At 37.0% G+C, this 12,967-nt stretch overlaps 2 protein-coding genes across 2 annotated transcripts; both read right to left on the minus strand.

Moving 5' to 3' along the window:
* Window positions 1-850: 850 nt before the first annotated feature.
* Window positions 851-1,429, minus strand: LOC111994161 (uncharacterized). Its single transcript, XM_024026018.1, has one exon. The coding sequence runs from the start codon at window positions 1,427-1,429 to the stop codon at window positions 851-853; it is 579 nt and encodes a 192-aa protein (XP_023881786.1).
* Window positions 1,430-1,716: 287 nt separating this feature from the next.
* Window positions 1,717-2,181, minus strand: LOC111994162 (uncharacterized). The gene has a single exon (XM_024026019.1). The coding sequence runs from the start codon at window positions 2,179-2,181 to the stop codon at window positions 1,717-1,719; it is 465 nt and encodes a 154-aa protein (XP_023881787.1).
* Between the last annotated feature and the right edge of the window lie 10,786 nt (window positions 2,182-12,967).

Below are 12,967 nucleotides of genomic sequence, written 5' to 3' on the forward strand. Positions count from 1 at the left end.
AGGGCGATCTGGTGATACCCTTGGAAAGCGTCCAGAAAACTCATCCTCGGGTGCCCACACGTGGCGTCCACTAGCTGATCAATCTTCGGCACGGGAAAAGGGTCTTTCGGGCAGGCTCTGTTCAGATCAGTGAAATCGACGCAGACTCTCCACTTGCCGTTTTTCTTCTTCACTACCACGGTGTTCGCCAACCAATCTGGGAAGAAGATTTCCCGTATCACCCCTGCCTCTTTCAACCTCTGAACCTCTACTTTTACTGCCTCGGAGTGATCCCAGGCCGATCTCCTCGGCCTCTGCTTCTTAGGGGCGAATGATGGGTCAACCCCAAGTCTATGCACGATGAATTCGGGGTCCACCCCGGGCACCTCGTATGGACTCCATGCAAATACGTCCACATTCTGCATTAGGAGTAGCAACATCTCTACTTTTTCCCCGTCCTCCACGCTCTCTCCTATTTGGAAGTACTTGTCCGTATCCGGCAACACCTTTACCTTGAGCATGTTCTCGGTGCGCGGGACCTCTGGCGGGCCCTGTGATTGCTATAAAGGCGTCCCCGACGACGAACATTTGGGATCAACCTGGTCCTTCTGGTCGGTCTGCTCCTTCCAGTTGACCATGGCGATCAAACACTACCTGGCCGCCTGCTGACTTCCTTGTATCACCGTGACACCATAGTCAGTGTGAAACTTGACCCTCATGTGCAGAGTAGATGGGACAGCCCCCATTCCATATATCCATGGCCTTCCTAGAATCGCCGTGTATGGGGAGTACGAGGTAACTACGAAGAAGCTCACCATCGCCTCCTTGCCCCCCATGTTCACGGGCAAACAGATTCGCCCCTCGGGCACCACTATTTTCCCATCGAACCAACCAGAGGAGTGTTATACTTCGACAGATCCTCATTCCTCAACCCGAGCCCCCTGAATAGGTCTGGGTACATAACATCCGCTCCGCTTCCTTGGTCTACCATTATTCTCTTCACGACGAAACCGCCGATCCTTGCCATGACTATCAGTGCGTCGTCGTGCGGCTGAACGGTTCCCTCCAAATCACTGTCGTCGAAAGAGATCGGCTCTCGAGCAGGTCTGATCTTCTTCGCGGGAGGCGGCACGCCCGTACTCCCCTCTACCGGTATCATTGTCAGCACCTCCTTCCCTTTTGCCGTTGAAGTGCCTCTCGGGGCGACGTGGATAACGTCAATTATCCCAAGAGGGGGCGAAAGGGGATTCCCTGTGTGTGGGGCGCCATGTCCTGTTCCCCGATTCCCGGTATCCGTCACAAAATCCTTGAGGTGTCCCGCCTTAGCCAACTGCCCGAGATGGTCCCTTAACACTCGGCACTGCTTGGTAGTATGCCCCCGGTCTTTGTGGTAGGTGCAGTATAGGTTCTGATTCCTCCTAGAGGGGTCGCAGCCATCCGGTTCAGCCATCTGAAGTACGGCTCGTGCTTGATCTTATCCACAATCTTATGCACGGGCTCCTTGAACGTCACGTTCACCTCCCCTGCCGGCGCTACTGGCTCTTGAATCCTCAAATTTCCCCGTGCCCTCTGTTGAAAACCGCTCAGCCGAGGGCGATCTGTCACCTGTGCCTTGCCTTTACTCTGTATTCTGTCATCTTCCAACCGCTTGTACTCCTCGATGCGCCTCATCAGCTGCCTCATATCCTAGGGAGGTTTCTTGGTTAATGATTCCCTCAACCCTGACTCGTCGGGCAATCACATTCTGAAAGTGCTCGCCGCGATCTTCTCGTTCCCTTCGCCGATCTCGTTGTAGAGCTCCCAGTATCGGCTAGCGTAATTACGGAGGGTTTCCCCTGCCCTCATCTTCATAGACAGCAGCGCGTCCACCGGTTGTTGTTCCCGGCTGCACGTCACGAAACGGGAACCGAACTCCTGTATTAGCTCGGCGAAACTGTGAATAGAGCCCTTACGCAACCCGTTGAACCACCTTAAGGCTGTGGGACCGAGGCTGGAGGGAAAAACCTTGCACATCAGAGCGTCATTGCGGGTATGCAAAGACATCATCTGGATATAGTGGCTGACATGCTCCACGGGGTCCGTCTTCCCCCCATACGAATTGAACGGCGGGCGTGTAAATCTGTCTGGAATCGGTGCTCGCTCAATGTCTGCTGAGAATGGTGACCGAGCCGCCCTGCGCAATGCACGGCTCATAGCATCCATAGCTGCATTCCTTGGCCGTCCCTCTGGAGAATCCGAGCCCCGATTTCCGCATTCTCGGGACCGAGAGCGATTTTGCCGCCGGTGAGATTCTGCTGAACAGGAGCGGTCTCGGCGGCGACGGGACTCCCTCGAGTGCGAGCGCTCCTTGTGGTGGTGGGATCCCGGTCGATTCGAGCCCGTCCCGCGCCTCTCTTCCTCATCGTCCGGCCTTCTATCTCGGTCGTCTTGACCGGCTCGGCGGCGCTCGTTTCATGCTTCCAATTCCAGGTCTTGTGCTAACCTCCGCAGCCGCTTAAGCTCTTCATCCCTGACGTCAGGCTGCCCACGTCTGGAAGCATGGGATACCGTTCTCCCCGTTTGATACGACCCTTCTCCAAGGCCGGACCGCTCTTCCAGCTGCTCATAAACCGGATCCTCGCGTCTCTTCTGCCTCCGTTCCCGCCAGGTAGAGCCCCTGGAAGACCCTGCCGAGTCACTCTCGGCTCCACCTCTAGACATCTATCCTGTACGCGAGTCTCGGAGGAACCACTGCTTAGTAGGATTTCCCACAGACGGCGCCAATTGTGCGCACCCAAAACCGAAACCCTTTTGGGCTGGGTCTCACTTGGGCTCACAACTTACTTGTATAGTGGGTTTGGATTTCCTACACTGGGTCGTTCTGAACGCCAAGGCCCAATGGAATCGCTTTCCTCTCCTCGGGGGTCTGAACCGCTTCCTCACTCTGTTTTCTCTGTTTACACTCTTCCTATCCTCAATTCCCCCAAACCCTGTCTTCTCAAAACTTCCTGTATTTATAGTTTAGAAATAGCGAAGAGGTCATAATTATTTGCCAATAAGTGCAACAGGCGGTCCAGTATTATCGATCGTAAGTGGATAGTTAGGTAGGCATGGAAAGCGGTGAGGGTGGCGTTGAAACTTGGTTCCCATCTCCACGATAGTTCCCGGCTGCGGTGTCTTCCCGTGGCATGACCAGGCAGGTACAGGGCGGGGTGTCCCACGAGCTATATATCACTGCTCGGGAAGGGGTTTCTCCGAGAAGCAATGAAAAGGCAAAGCTTGGGCCCGTAGCAAGCGTGACTCGGGGGTGGGCCGCTTGGCAAAGGGAGATGGGCCTCACGGGCCATATACCCAGGTCAATGTCCAAGGCCCACTACGGGTCATGGTGTGGGGGCCGTACAATATTAGTTGGATAAAATTTAGTCAGATCAAGTTGGTCAGTTTTGGAATGTCTTCAATCTAACTAGCATTGGCCTAAATCTTAGGAGTGTTGATTGTATTTTATCCTAATTAGTTTCTTTTAGTGTTTTTTTTTCCTTGTTCGTTATTTCTTCGTCCCACTCTAGTCGCTGATGACTTTTTTCTTTACTTTTAAGTATTCGTTTGAGAATAACTTATTATGTATTTTACTGAAAATGTGTTAAAATATTTTTATATTTTAAAAAAACAAGATTTTAAAAAGTAGTATATAAAAATTAAAAGTAAAAAATCTAGTTTATAAGCCAATGCCAGGTAGACTTGTCAAATCACGCAAATTGCTCATCCAAAAGCTCATAATCCCGATTATTAAATAGCTCAGAAATTATAAACATTTTGTTCACATTTCTAATAATTTATGTGGCTAGAATAAATTTTTTTTAAACATACCAGGGTAGATTAGTAACTGCACTTGAAGCCATGTTCTTCCAGTCTTCAGCAATCGAGAGTGGAAAACAAGTCATGTCCTAATCTATTGGATTAAGACATACATAATTCAGCAAAAAAGAAAAGAAAAAGAGAAGAAGTATAAAGGCATAAAGGGGTCCTCGAGAATTAATAATGCAAGCGAAGTGAACACGTTTTTTTTTTTTTGGGTCAACGAAGTGAACACGCTTTCACTTTTTCTATTTTTGAATTCAAATAAAATAATCAAATAATGCAAGTGAAGTATTTCCAACTTCCAAGTCTTCTTTAAATTCAATTTAGTAAAACGCGTTTTTTTCACTTTTGAATTCTAATAATTAAATTTCCCAAATAAAAAACAATTACTGCCAAAGGAATTGACTAAAAAAAACTTTTTGTGAGTTGGAAAATATTTCTCTTGAAATAATTTATTTTTCAAAATTATGTGAATGCTTTTTTGTTTTTTATTTTATTTTTTTATTATTTATTTATTTTTGCGTATATGAACGCCTTTTTGTTTTGCCAGATGTGTTGGGTAGGAGGAAAATGCAAGTAAAAAAGGATTTTTTTTTTTTTTTTTTTTTTTTTTTANAAATAAACTGCAGACCACCCCCAAAAAAAAAAAAAAAAAAATATCTAACGGTAACCTCTCTCTTTTTACAGTTTGCCTTCTCTTTATCTGTACACTTACGCGGTTGGCAGTCTTGACCAACTTTTGACTTTATAATCCAAAAAAAATTTTGTTTTCTTTGAAAACATTTATTTTTTCACTTAATTTTTCAAGTAAATTCCAAATTTGAGGTTTTCAAAATATTATATATTTTTTCATTTGATATTTATTTTCATGAATGAATGTTCTTGTCCATATAATTATTTGTAATTAAAAAAGGAATTTGAGACAGATTTTTTAGGAGCAAACCAAATATTTAAAAATACTTTTATCACAATTTTAGGATTTCAATCAAGCACAAAAAGCACAAAAAAAGGGGTCAATTAAAAAAAAAAAGTCATTTTCAAGAAATATTATTCATTGAAACAAACGAGTCACTCCGTCCATGATACATGTAATACATGAATTTTGATAGTTACAAAAATCTTGACTGGAACACACAATTCTATTAGTGTATTTATCACATACTATTCCCAATATTATTAAAAGAAATTATAATTAATTTGGTATTCTCCACCGCTAGACACCTCCATTGATGGTTAATCTTCCTTCTCTCTCTTTATTTATTTATTTATTTTTCAATATTTGTCGGCATTTACAAGATAAGCAATATAACCCCAATAATCTTTGTACCACTTTAACAAAACGTAGACCAAGGTGCAATCGTGCAGAACCTTAGAATTAACACCATAAGTAAAAAGACAATTTAATTTGAGCCTATCCTTTGTCACTAACTGATATTAAAAGTTGATTCTCAAAAAAAAAAAAAATGATAATAAAGGTTGTCAGGATTGAAATCCTACACAGAATCGATGAAAGCGTTCGAAGATCAGATCGTAAGATCAGCATGAGGATCGTAACATCCTATTTTCCAATTAAAAAAAATATAAAAAATACCTATAATTATAATTCATATTATATATTAAAGAAAAGTTGCAAAAAAAATTAATACAAATTAGTGAAATTACTAATAAAAAGTAAAGTACCAAATTAGAAATAAATAAACAAAGTTCAAAGTTCAAAAGTCACAACTCACAAATACCAAATTTTAAGTTAAACAACTCAAAGCATACGTAATGTCTCAATAAACAAATCAAAGCAAAGTAAATAACAATGTTTCAAATAACTCCATAAACACACTCAATTAGCAAGACCAAAGTTTTGGTTATCTTGAATGGGTTCCTCAAAGTACGATTGATTATAAATCAACATTTTTGTTATTGTTAGCAGCCACATGGCTCGCATCATCCATTAGATAGTCATCAAAATATGTTAATGTTGCATTTGAAGATTCATTTACATCACCAAACTCAGATTCATCATTAATAGTATAAATTGTTTTTTTTTTTTATTGTCACCTAGCTATAAAAAAAAAAAGTTTATATTAAATATATATATTTATCAATTTGGGACATATGGGCTCCATTTGGAGGGCCAAAAAAGATTTTTTTATTTTTTTATTTAAATTTTCCGTTATATCATAGGATCTTTAATTAGTATCGCTATGGAATCGGGATCCTATAAGATCTCAGATTTGGATCTCACATAAATTTGATCTTAGTAAAGATCCTAGTGAGATCTAGAAAGGTTTAGGAATGTTAGATCTTAAGATTGTAAGATCCTAAGATTTGGATCAGGATACTTATAATAGCATGATATTAATGTCTCCTAATCAAGAAATTTATGTATGAGCTAAGAATATAAGACATTTGTGTCCGTCTCACAGATGTATTATATGTCCGTCATATAAAATAATTTTTCATTTGGGTCACTTTAGCATGTTGAATCATGAATTTATTTATCATTAATTAAGCTGTGATAGAAAGTCAAATCATGGTTGAGGCAAAAAAAATTCAAGTAGAGCTTACTTTTTTTTTGGATAATCAAGTAGAGCTTACAGTTTAGAACTTGCTCAGAAAGTGGATAATCTCATAATCAACATGTATTTATTTTGTTTGTTTGTTTTTTTTTTCTTTAGTTTATTTACAACAATTTCTTAAAATCACTTTTTAAGATTGTAATTATTATTTTGTGCAACTTCAAATAAAATTAATAAATTCGCCATAAGTAAATCCAAACCAATATGCTACTTTATAATTGTATAATCATATACTCTTTACCTTCTAAACAGGAGCTACATTCATGGGAATCTTAGACCATGTTTGGTTTAGAGAGTTTTCATCACTCGTCACTTAATTTTTATAGGTCCTACACCTGATTGTATTATTTGGTTAAATTTTTGTTTTCAGTTTTTATAACTCAAAACTCAAAAAATTGAGTTAGAGTAATGAAAATTGAAAACAAGTTTAGGCTGTTTTCAAGTGATAAGAAATGAGTTATTGTGGCATTATTGTAATTCTTTGCATTTATGTGGGACCCGCTTCAATGTCTAGTTTCAATCACACTCCACCCAACGGCTCTCTTTTTTTATTTTTTTTTCTTTTATCGTTCTTTCTCTTTCTTCTTTTATTTTTTTTTCCCTTTCTTTGTCTTTTTCAATCAGACCCACTCTTCTTATCCTCTTCCCTCTCTTCTCTTTAGGCCTTGGTTTTTTGTGAAAATATGTGGGTTTTGTTTGGTTTATTTAGTTGTGATTTTTGGAATAATAAGTTGTAATTTTTGGGTTTGTATGAGATTGAGAATGTAAGAGTAGTGGATTTTTTTTTGGGTTCTTATAGTCTTTGATGGGTTTCTTTGGCATGTGATTTTTGGTTTCACTAATAATTGTAATTTATGGGTTTTATGGTATTGATACTAGGGCTACAGGTCTTTTTGGATTCTTGTAGTCTTTTACAAGTTTCTTTCTTATTCGGCCTGGGTAGTGAGTTTGTGTTTTTGGTAAAAGTCATGGTTTTAAAAACTAAATGGGACCGGCCAGTTCAACCGGTTCAACCAAGAATCGAAAAATAGTAAAAAACCAAAATTAACCAAAGACCGGCCAGTTAACTGTGAAAATCAAAAACCGAAATGGCTCAACCGGTTTTTGAACAGTTTTTTTAGAATGCCAAAATGATCCCAAAGTCACTCTTGTTAAGAGAGTCTAAATCTTCTTTTTCACTTTTTCTGCTCTACTCTATACTCCATTAATAAATATTTGTCATGTGTTCATCTAATTAATTAAATACTACTATTAATTAATAATTGTAGTATTAATAAGTCAATAATGATAATATTATTAAGTGGTGGAGTAGGAAAAATGGGACAGAAGATTTGGACTCTTGTTAAGGGCCGTTTGGTAATGTTGTTCTAGTAACATTATATTTTTTAGAAATATATGTGAATAAAAAAGTATGTAAAAATACATGTAATGTTGTTTAATCACTAAAAAAAGTTGGTTAAACACCTATAACGAATGGGCCCTAAAGCAATCAAAGGCACTTTTGATCTTAGTTTTTGTTTTTTAATCTCTTGAAAAATTATAAATAGAAAGAAAAAGATCATTTATGGCCTGTTTGGATGTTTAAAAAAGGAGGGGGAGTAGAGTAGAGGGAGGGAGAGTAGAGTAGAGGGAGGGAGAGTAATCTAATTACCTTGTTTGGAAGTTTTTTAAGGAAGGAAGGGGAGGGGTTTGGAGGAGTTTGGAGGGGTTTCAACTCCCTCTAGCCCCCCATTTTTAATTTCCCCAAATTGGAGAGATTTGGAGGGAGAGTAGAGTACATAAACTATTAACCAAGTAAATTACTTAATTTACCCTTATTATATTAACAAAATTACACAAGGGGAAAGGCTAATTACTCCCTTCCCCCTTACTAATTTTAAAAACATCCAAACAAGGTGGAGGAGAATCATTTTCCTCTACTCTCCTCCCCACTACTCCCCTCCCATCTACTCTCCTCCCTCTCTAAACTTCCAAACAAGCCATTAGTTGAAAAATTCACGGCAGATCTATAGATTTTGACTTGCAAATCTTTATCATAGTTTTCAACTTTCAAATCCCTTTTGGAAGCACACCATAGACTTCTAGTGTGCCACAGTGCTAGTGCCGTCACTGCTCAGAGAGAGAGAGAGAGAGAGAGAGAGAGAGAGAGAGAGAGAGAGAGAGAGAGAGAGAGAGAGAGAGAGAGAGAGAGAATTAGATTTGCAATCTGTGAGAGGGAGAGAAATTTAGATGTGGTCTGAGAGTAAGTGGGCAGCTGGGCTACACTTAATATTTATAGGGGGCATTAGGGTTGTGGACTCTTTTTATTTATTTTTTACTTTTTGTTTTATTTTTTATTATTTAAGGAAATGATATTAGTTTGTGTGGTGGATAGTTTTGGTCCTTTTGGACAAGGTTTTCAGATCCAGACCGTTCATTGAACCATAAAAGGGAGAGATTTAAGATTTTTGAGGTCGAATTGAAGTTGAATCGTGATGACATCATAATTAATTTAATAATTAATTAAAGTCTAAGTATAGATATCAAATTTATAAAACTAGCAAAATTGACTAATATATCTATATATGTGAGAGAAATTTAATGATTTTCAAGCATATATTTAATAATTAAATAATAAAGTTAATAAAATAAATTAATAACCATGAAAACATTAAAATTTATGATTAATTTTTGAAGTAAAGTTGAATATCTTTGAAGGATTTTAATTATAATTTTTTTTTATTCCTTGTAAGAGATGGATGACTTAATTAAGTGGAATAAAATTGTGATAAGTTGTTTTTATAAATAAATAAATAAAAAAATTTGCTAAGGGGTTGGACCGCAGGGTCCTTGCCACCGGTTCATGCGGTCCAACCTCGGTTTTAGGGGTTCACGGAATTAACTAAAAATATAGTTCTTTAAGCTTAAAAAGCCAGTTTTAATCCCGGTTCTCGATTTTCACGGTCCAACCTCCCGGTCCAGTCTAGTTCTGAAAACTATGCTTTTGGACGTTTGGTAAAACAGCACAACTGCACAAGTAAGTCATGAGCACGATTTTTTTTTAATGTTTGTTTGCTTTTCTTTCTTAAGAGGATTATTCTTGTTAATCAAATGAAATAACTTAAAATTTACTACACATTTCTTTAAAATGATTTCATAAAAAAACCAATTACTATTTTCTTATATTAATAATTTTATAATATAATTTATGAGATCAACTACTACAATTTTTTTTTTTAAATTTTTATAATCAACAATTACAATTTCTGTCATAAAAAAAAATGAAAACTTCTATACAAGCTTTCAAGATTGAGTACAATTTTTTTTATAGTGATGGCCATCTATGCCACTAATTATTTTAATTTGTTTTAAGGATGATATTGTAATGTTAATATGTTTAAAGGTGGAAACTCATATTTTTTTTTTAATGAAAATTTATTATATATTATAACATGATATATTATTAGTTATAAAATTATTATATATTTTTTAATTTTAAAATTATTAATTAAATATTTATGATATCACAGGTTCGACCACAAGTCGAACCACAAAACCGATAATCACTTCCTTATTCAATTATTTGATCATACCGGTTTTTAAAACTATAGGTAAAGTCAACTTTGTGGGTTTTGGCTAACTGTGGAGAAAGAATTTGCACAAAGACTTTGAAATTAAGAAGCAGAAAGAGTTTATTTTGATATTGTGGCATAAGAAATTTGCTTAACTTTTGTATATAGAGAGAGAGAGAGAGAGACAGAGTCACTATCAGCTAAGTTCTATTCGAGCTTCTTCAATGCCTCTGTCTTTCATTCTTCTAAGGAGCTTCTTCAATGCCTGCCTCTTTTCTATTTACTTTCACATGGGCTCTTAAAACCAGTGGGCTCCACAGTTTTGAGACAAAGTTGCATTTTTTTATCTAAAAACTTAAGCCAAGTTTTGACTTAAGTTTTGATGCCAAACACAATGCCTCTGTCTTTCATTCTTCTAAGGAGATTCTTCAATGCCTGCCTCTTTTCTTCTTACTTTCACATGGGCTCTTAAGACCAGGGGGCTCCACAGTTTTGAGATAAAGTTGCTTCTTTTTATTTATTTATTTATTTATTTTTTATTTTTTATCTAAAACTTAAGCCAAGTTTTGATGCCAAAAACAATGGGAACTAGGGGGTGTTTAGTACATGTTTTTAAACAATAATTTTTAATTTTTAAATAATATTATACGTATTTTTATATATTTTTTCACTTACGTATATTTTCACACATATTTTTAAACAACAATTTTTAATTTTTTAAGTGCATGTATCAAACAATTTTCAGTAGAAAATTGAGAATTAGAATATAAGATATGACATATGATATAGAGGATTGAGTGACGAGAATTGAGATATGAAAATTGAGATATGAGTGAGTAGTGAGTGAGCCAAACAGGACCTCATTCATTTTCTACCTAAATTAAACCTCCAAAATAGTAAGATTTTTTTCTCTAGCATTGTCCATAATTAAAACAAGCATATACAGCTAGACATCGCTTAGCTAAAAAACAAAAAATAACATAGCTAATAACTAGACATCAAATTCACCTAGTTCGACATCCTTGGCCTTTAACGGAACATACTCCCCAAGATAAACCTCTAGATGATCTGCTAACAAGGACTTGTTGATATTTTCATGGTGATATGACTTGCAAACAAAGTACACAACCGTTTGGGCAACCAGACCAAATAGGAACACCTTGAATAGCAACAAAAAGCTAAGAATTCCAATTCCAATTCTGATTGTTGTATTTCGTGTGATATTCAGCACAACCAAAGTCTCAAACAATAGCTGAACCCCTATGAAAAGAATTGTCAGCGTGCAAAAAAGAGCCACAGCAAGACACATCTTACCTTTTATCAAGGCCTTGCTCTTGATCATGGCTTTGATCCCGTACACATCTTCTAATACTGACACAACGCTTGCCAAATGCCAAAGTAGGCTTATATACACAAAACCCATCAAGTATAACACCAGGAGACCAACAAAAATGGCAATTCCAATCTTGTACAATCCAAAATAACGTGCCCAAAAGTACAACAGTACTCCAGAAAAGATGTTGTAGGCTAAAACAATAGCAAAGCTCCACATAAAAGTGACCATGAGTCTCTTCCAAACCTTTGGGACAACGCCTAAGACTTTCTTGAACGTGATTTCCTTGCCTGTGTACATGCATGCGATGGTGTAAACAACCGCCGAGGTTGAAAGAAGGGAAAGGATAAGAAGGAAAGTAAAGTAGACAAATTTGAAGAGCCAAAATTCTGCCCATTCAAAAGAGATAAGATTGGAGAGCTTGTTGTAACTTGGTGTACCACCTGTTCATCGAAATCCAAGGTGTCTTGGTCATTCAAGATCTTGAAGAAAAGGAGTTGAGAGATTTGGATGTGAGCTAAGAAGATGAAGGAGAGAGGGAGTATAAGGGCTAGGGTGATTTGGCTGAAGATTCTTCTCCATGAGAAGATTATCTTGAAGGACTCTTTGAAGACCCCAAAGAAACCAAGAAATTGGAGATCTTCTTGTTCTCTGTCCATGGTTTTTTTTTTTTTTTCTCAATTTTTTGATCTCTACAAAGAATGAGATTGATATGAAGGTGAAGCTTCATAAATTGGAGAGATAATACAGGAGGAATGGGCTTTGAATAGTCAAATTGCCATAGAGTCTTTTGAATAGTCTTATTGATATCATTATCAACCTCATCAACCCCACTATATGGAAAGAATTTATCTAATGTTTTTCCTGCTTCAAGAAATGGCAAAGAACCAATTGTTAATATTCAATTATTAGCGTTGATTTTGGATAATCTGAGGATTGAAAACTGGCCGGTTAAGCTAAGTCCATGTGCCATTTAACTCAGATATAGACCTATGACTTGTCAAAAAGAGAAAAAAAGAAAGAAAAAGATATGGACCTATTTACAAAAAAGAAATGGACCTACGAAAAGTTTAAGAGGGACCATGATCTCTTTGAAATTTGAAGAGCTTTTAAATAGTGCTATTAATAGATCAAATCTAAAAGTTTTTATTAAGAAAATTAACCTTTTCTTTTTTTATTATAAATTCGATAGTATTAAGAAAATCATACTTGGCCTTTCAAAATTGAAATTTAGCCAAAAGAAATCCAAAAATAAAAGTGGCCATCTAGCTTATATCACTATATCAGTGGTCTAGGGATAGGAATAGGTGAGGCGGGACAAAGGATGGGGTTTTCATTCCCGCTCCACATGGTTTTGTCTTACCCCATTTCCGCCCTGTCTCGCATGGAGGGAAAACTTTCTCACCCCATCCCCGCCCTTGGGGCCCACAGAACCCGCCCTATCCTGTAAAACTCTACTTTTTGTTAATTTGCTCTACAACTAGTACAATTTTTAAATGAAACCTATTTCATTGATAAAAATATACTTGAAATTACAACTAGATTTATCCCATCAAATCAAATCAATTTTTAGAAAAAATTGAATAATATATCCAAGTTTTTAACAAGACAATTATGAAAAAATTCTTATAGTATAACACATAACAAATAAAGACAGATAACCGCATTAGGTAAATAAAATAAGTTAATATTGT

The sequence above is a fragment of the Quercus suber genome, unplaced genomic scaffold, assembly GCF_002906115.3.
Source record: "Quercus suber isolate HL8 unplaced genomic scaffold, Cork oak 2.0 scaffold_515, whole genome shotgun sequence".
In the NCBI taxonomy this organism is placed as follows: domain Eukaryota; kingdom Viridiplantae; phylum Streptophyta; class Magnoliopsida; order Fagales; family Fagaceae; genus Quercus; species Quercus suber.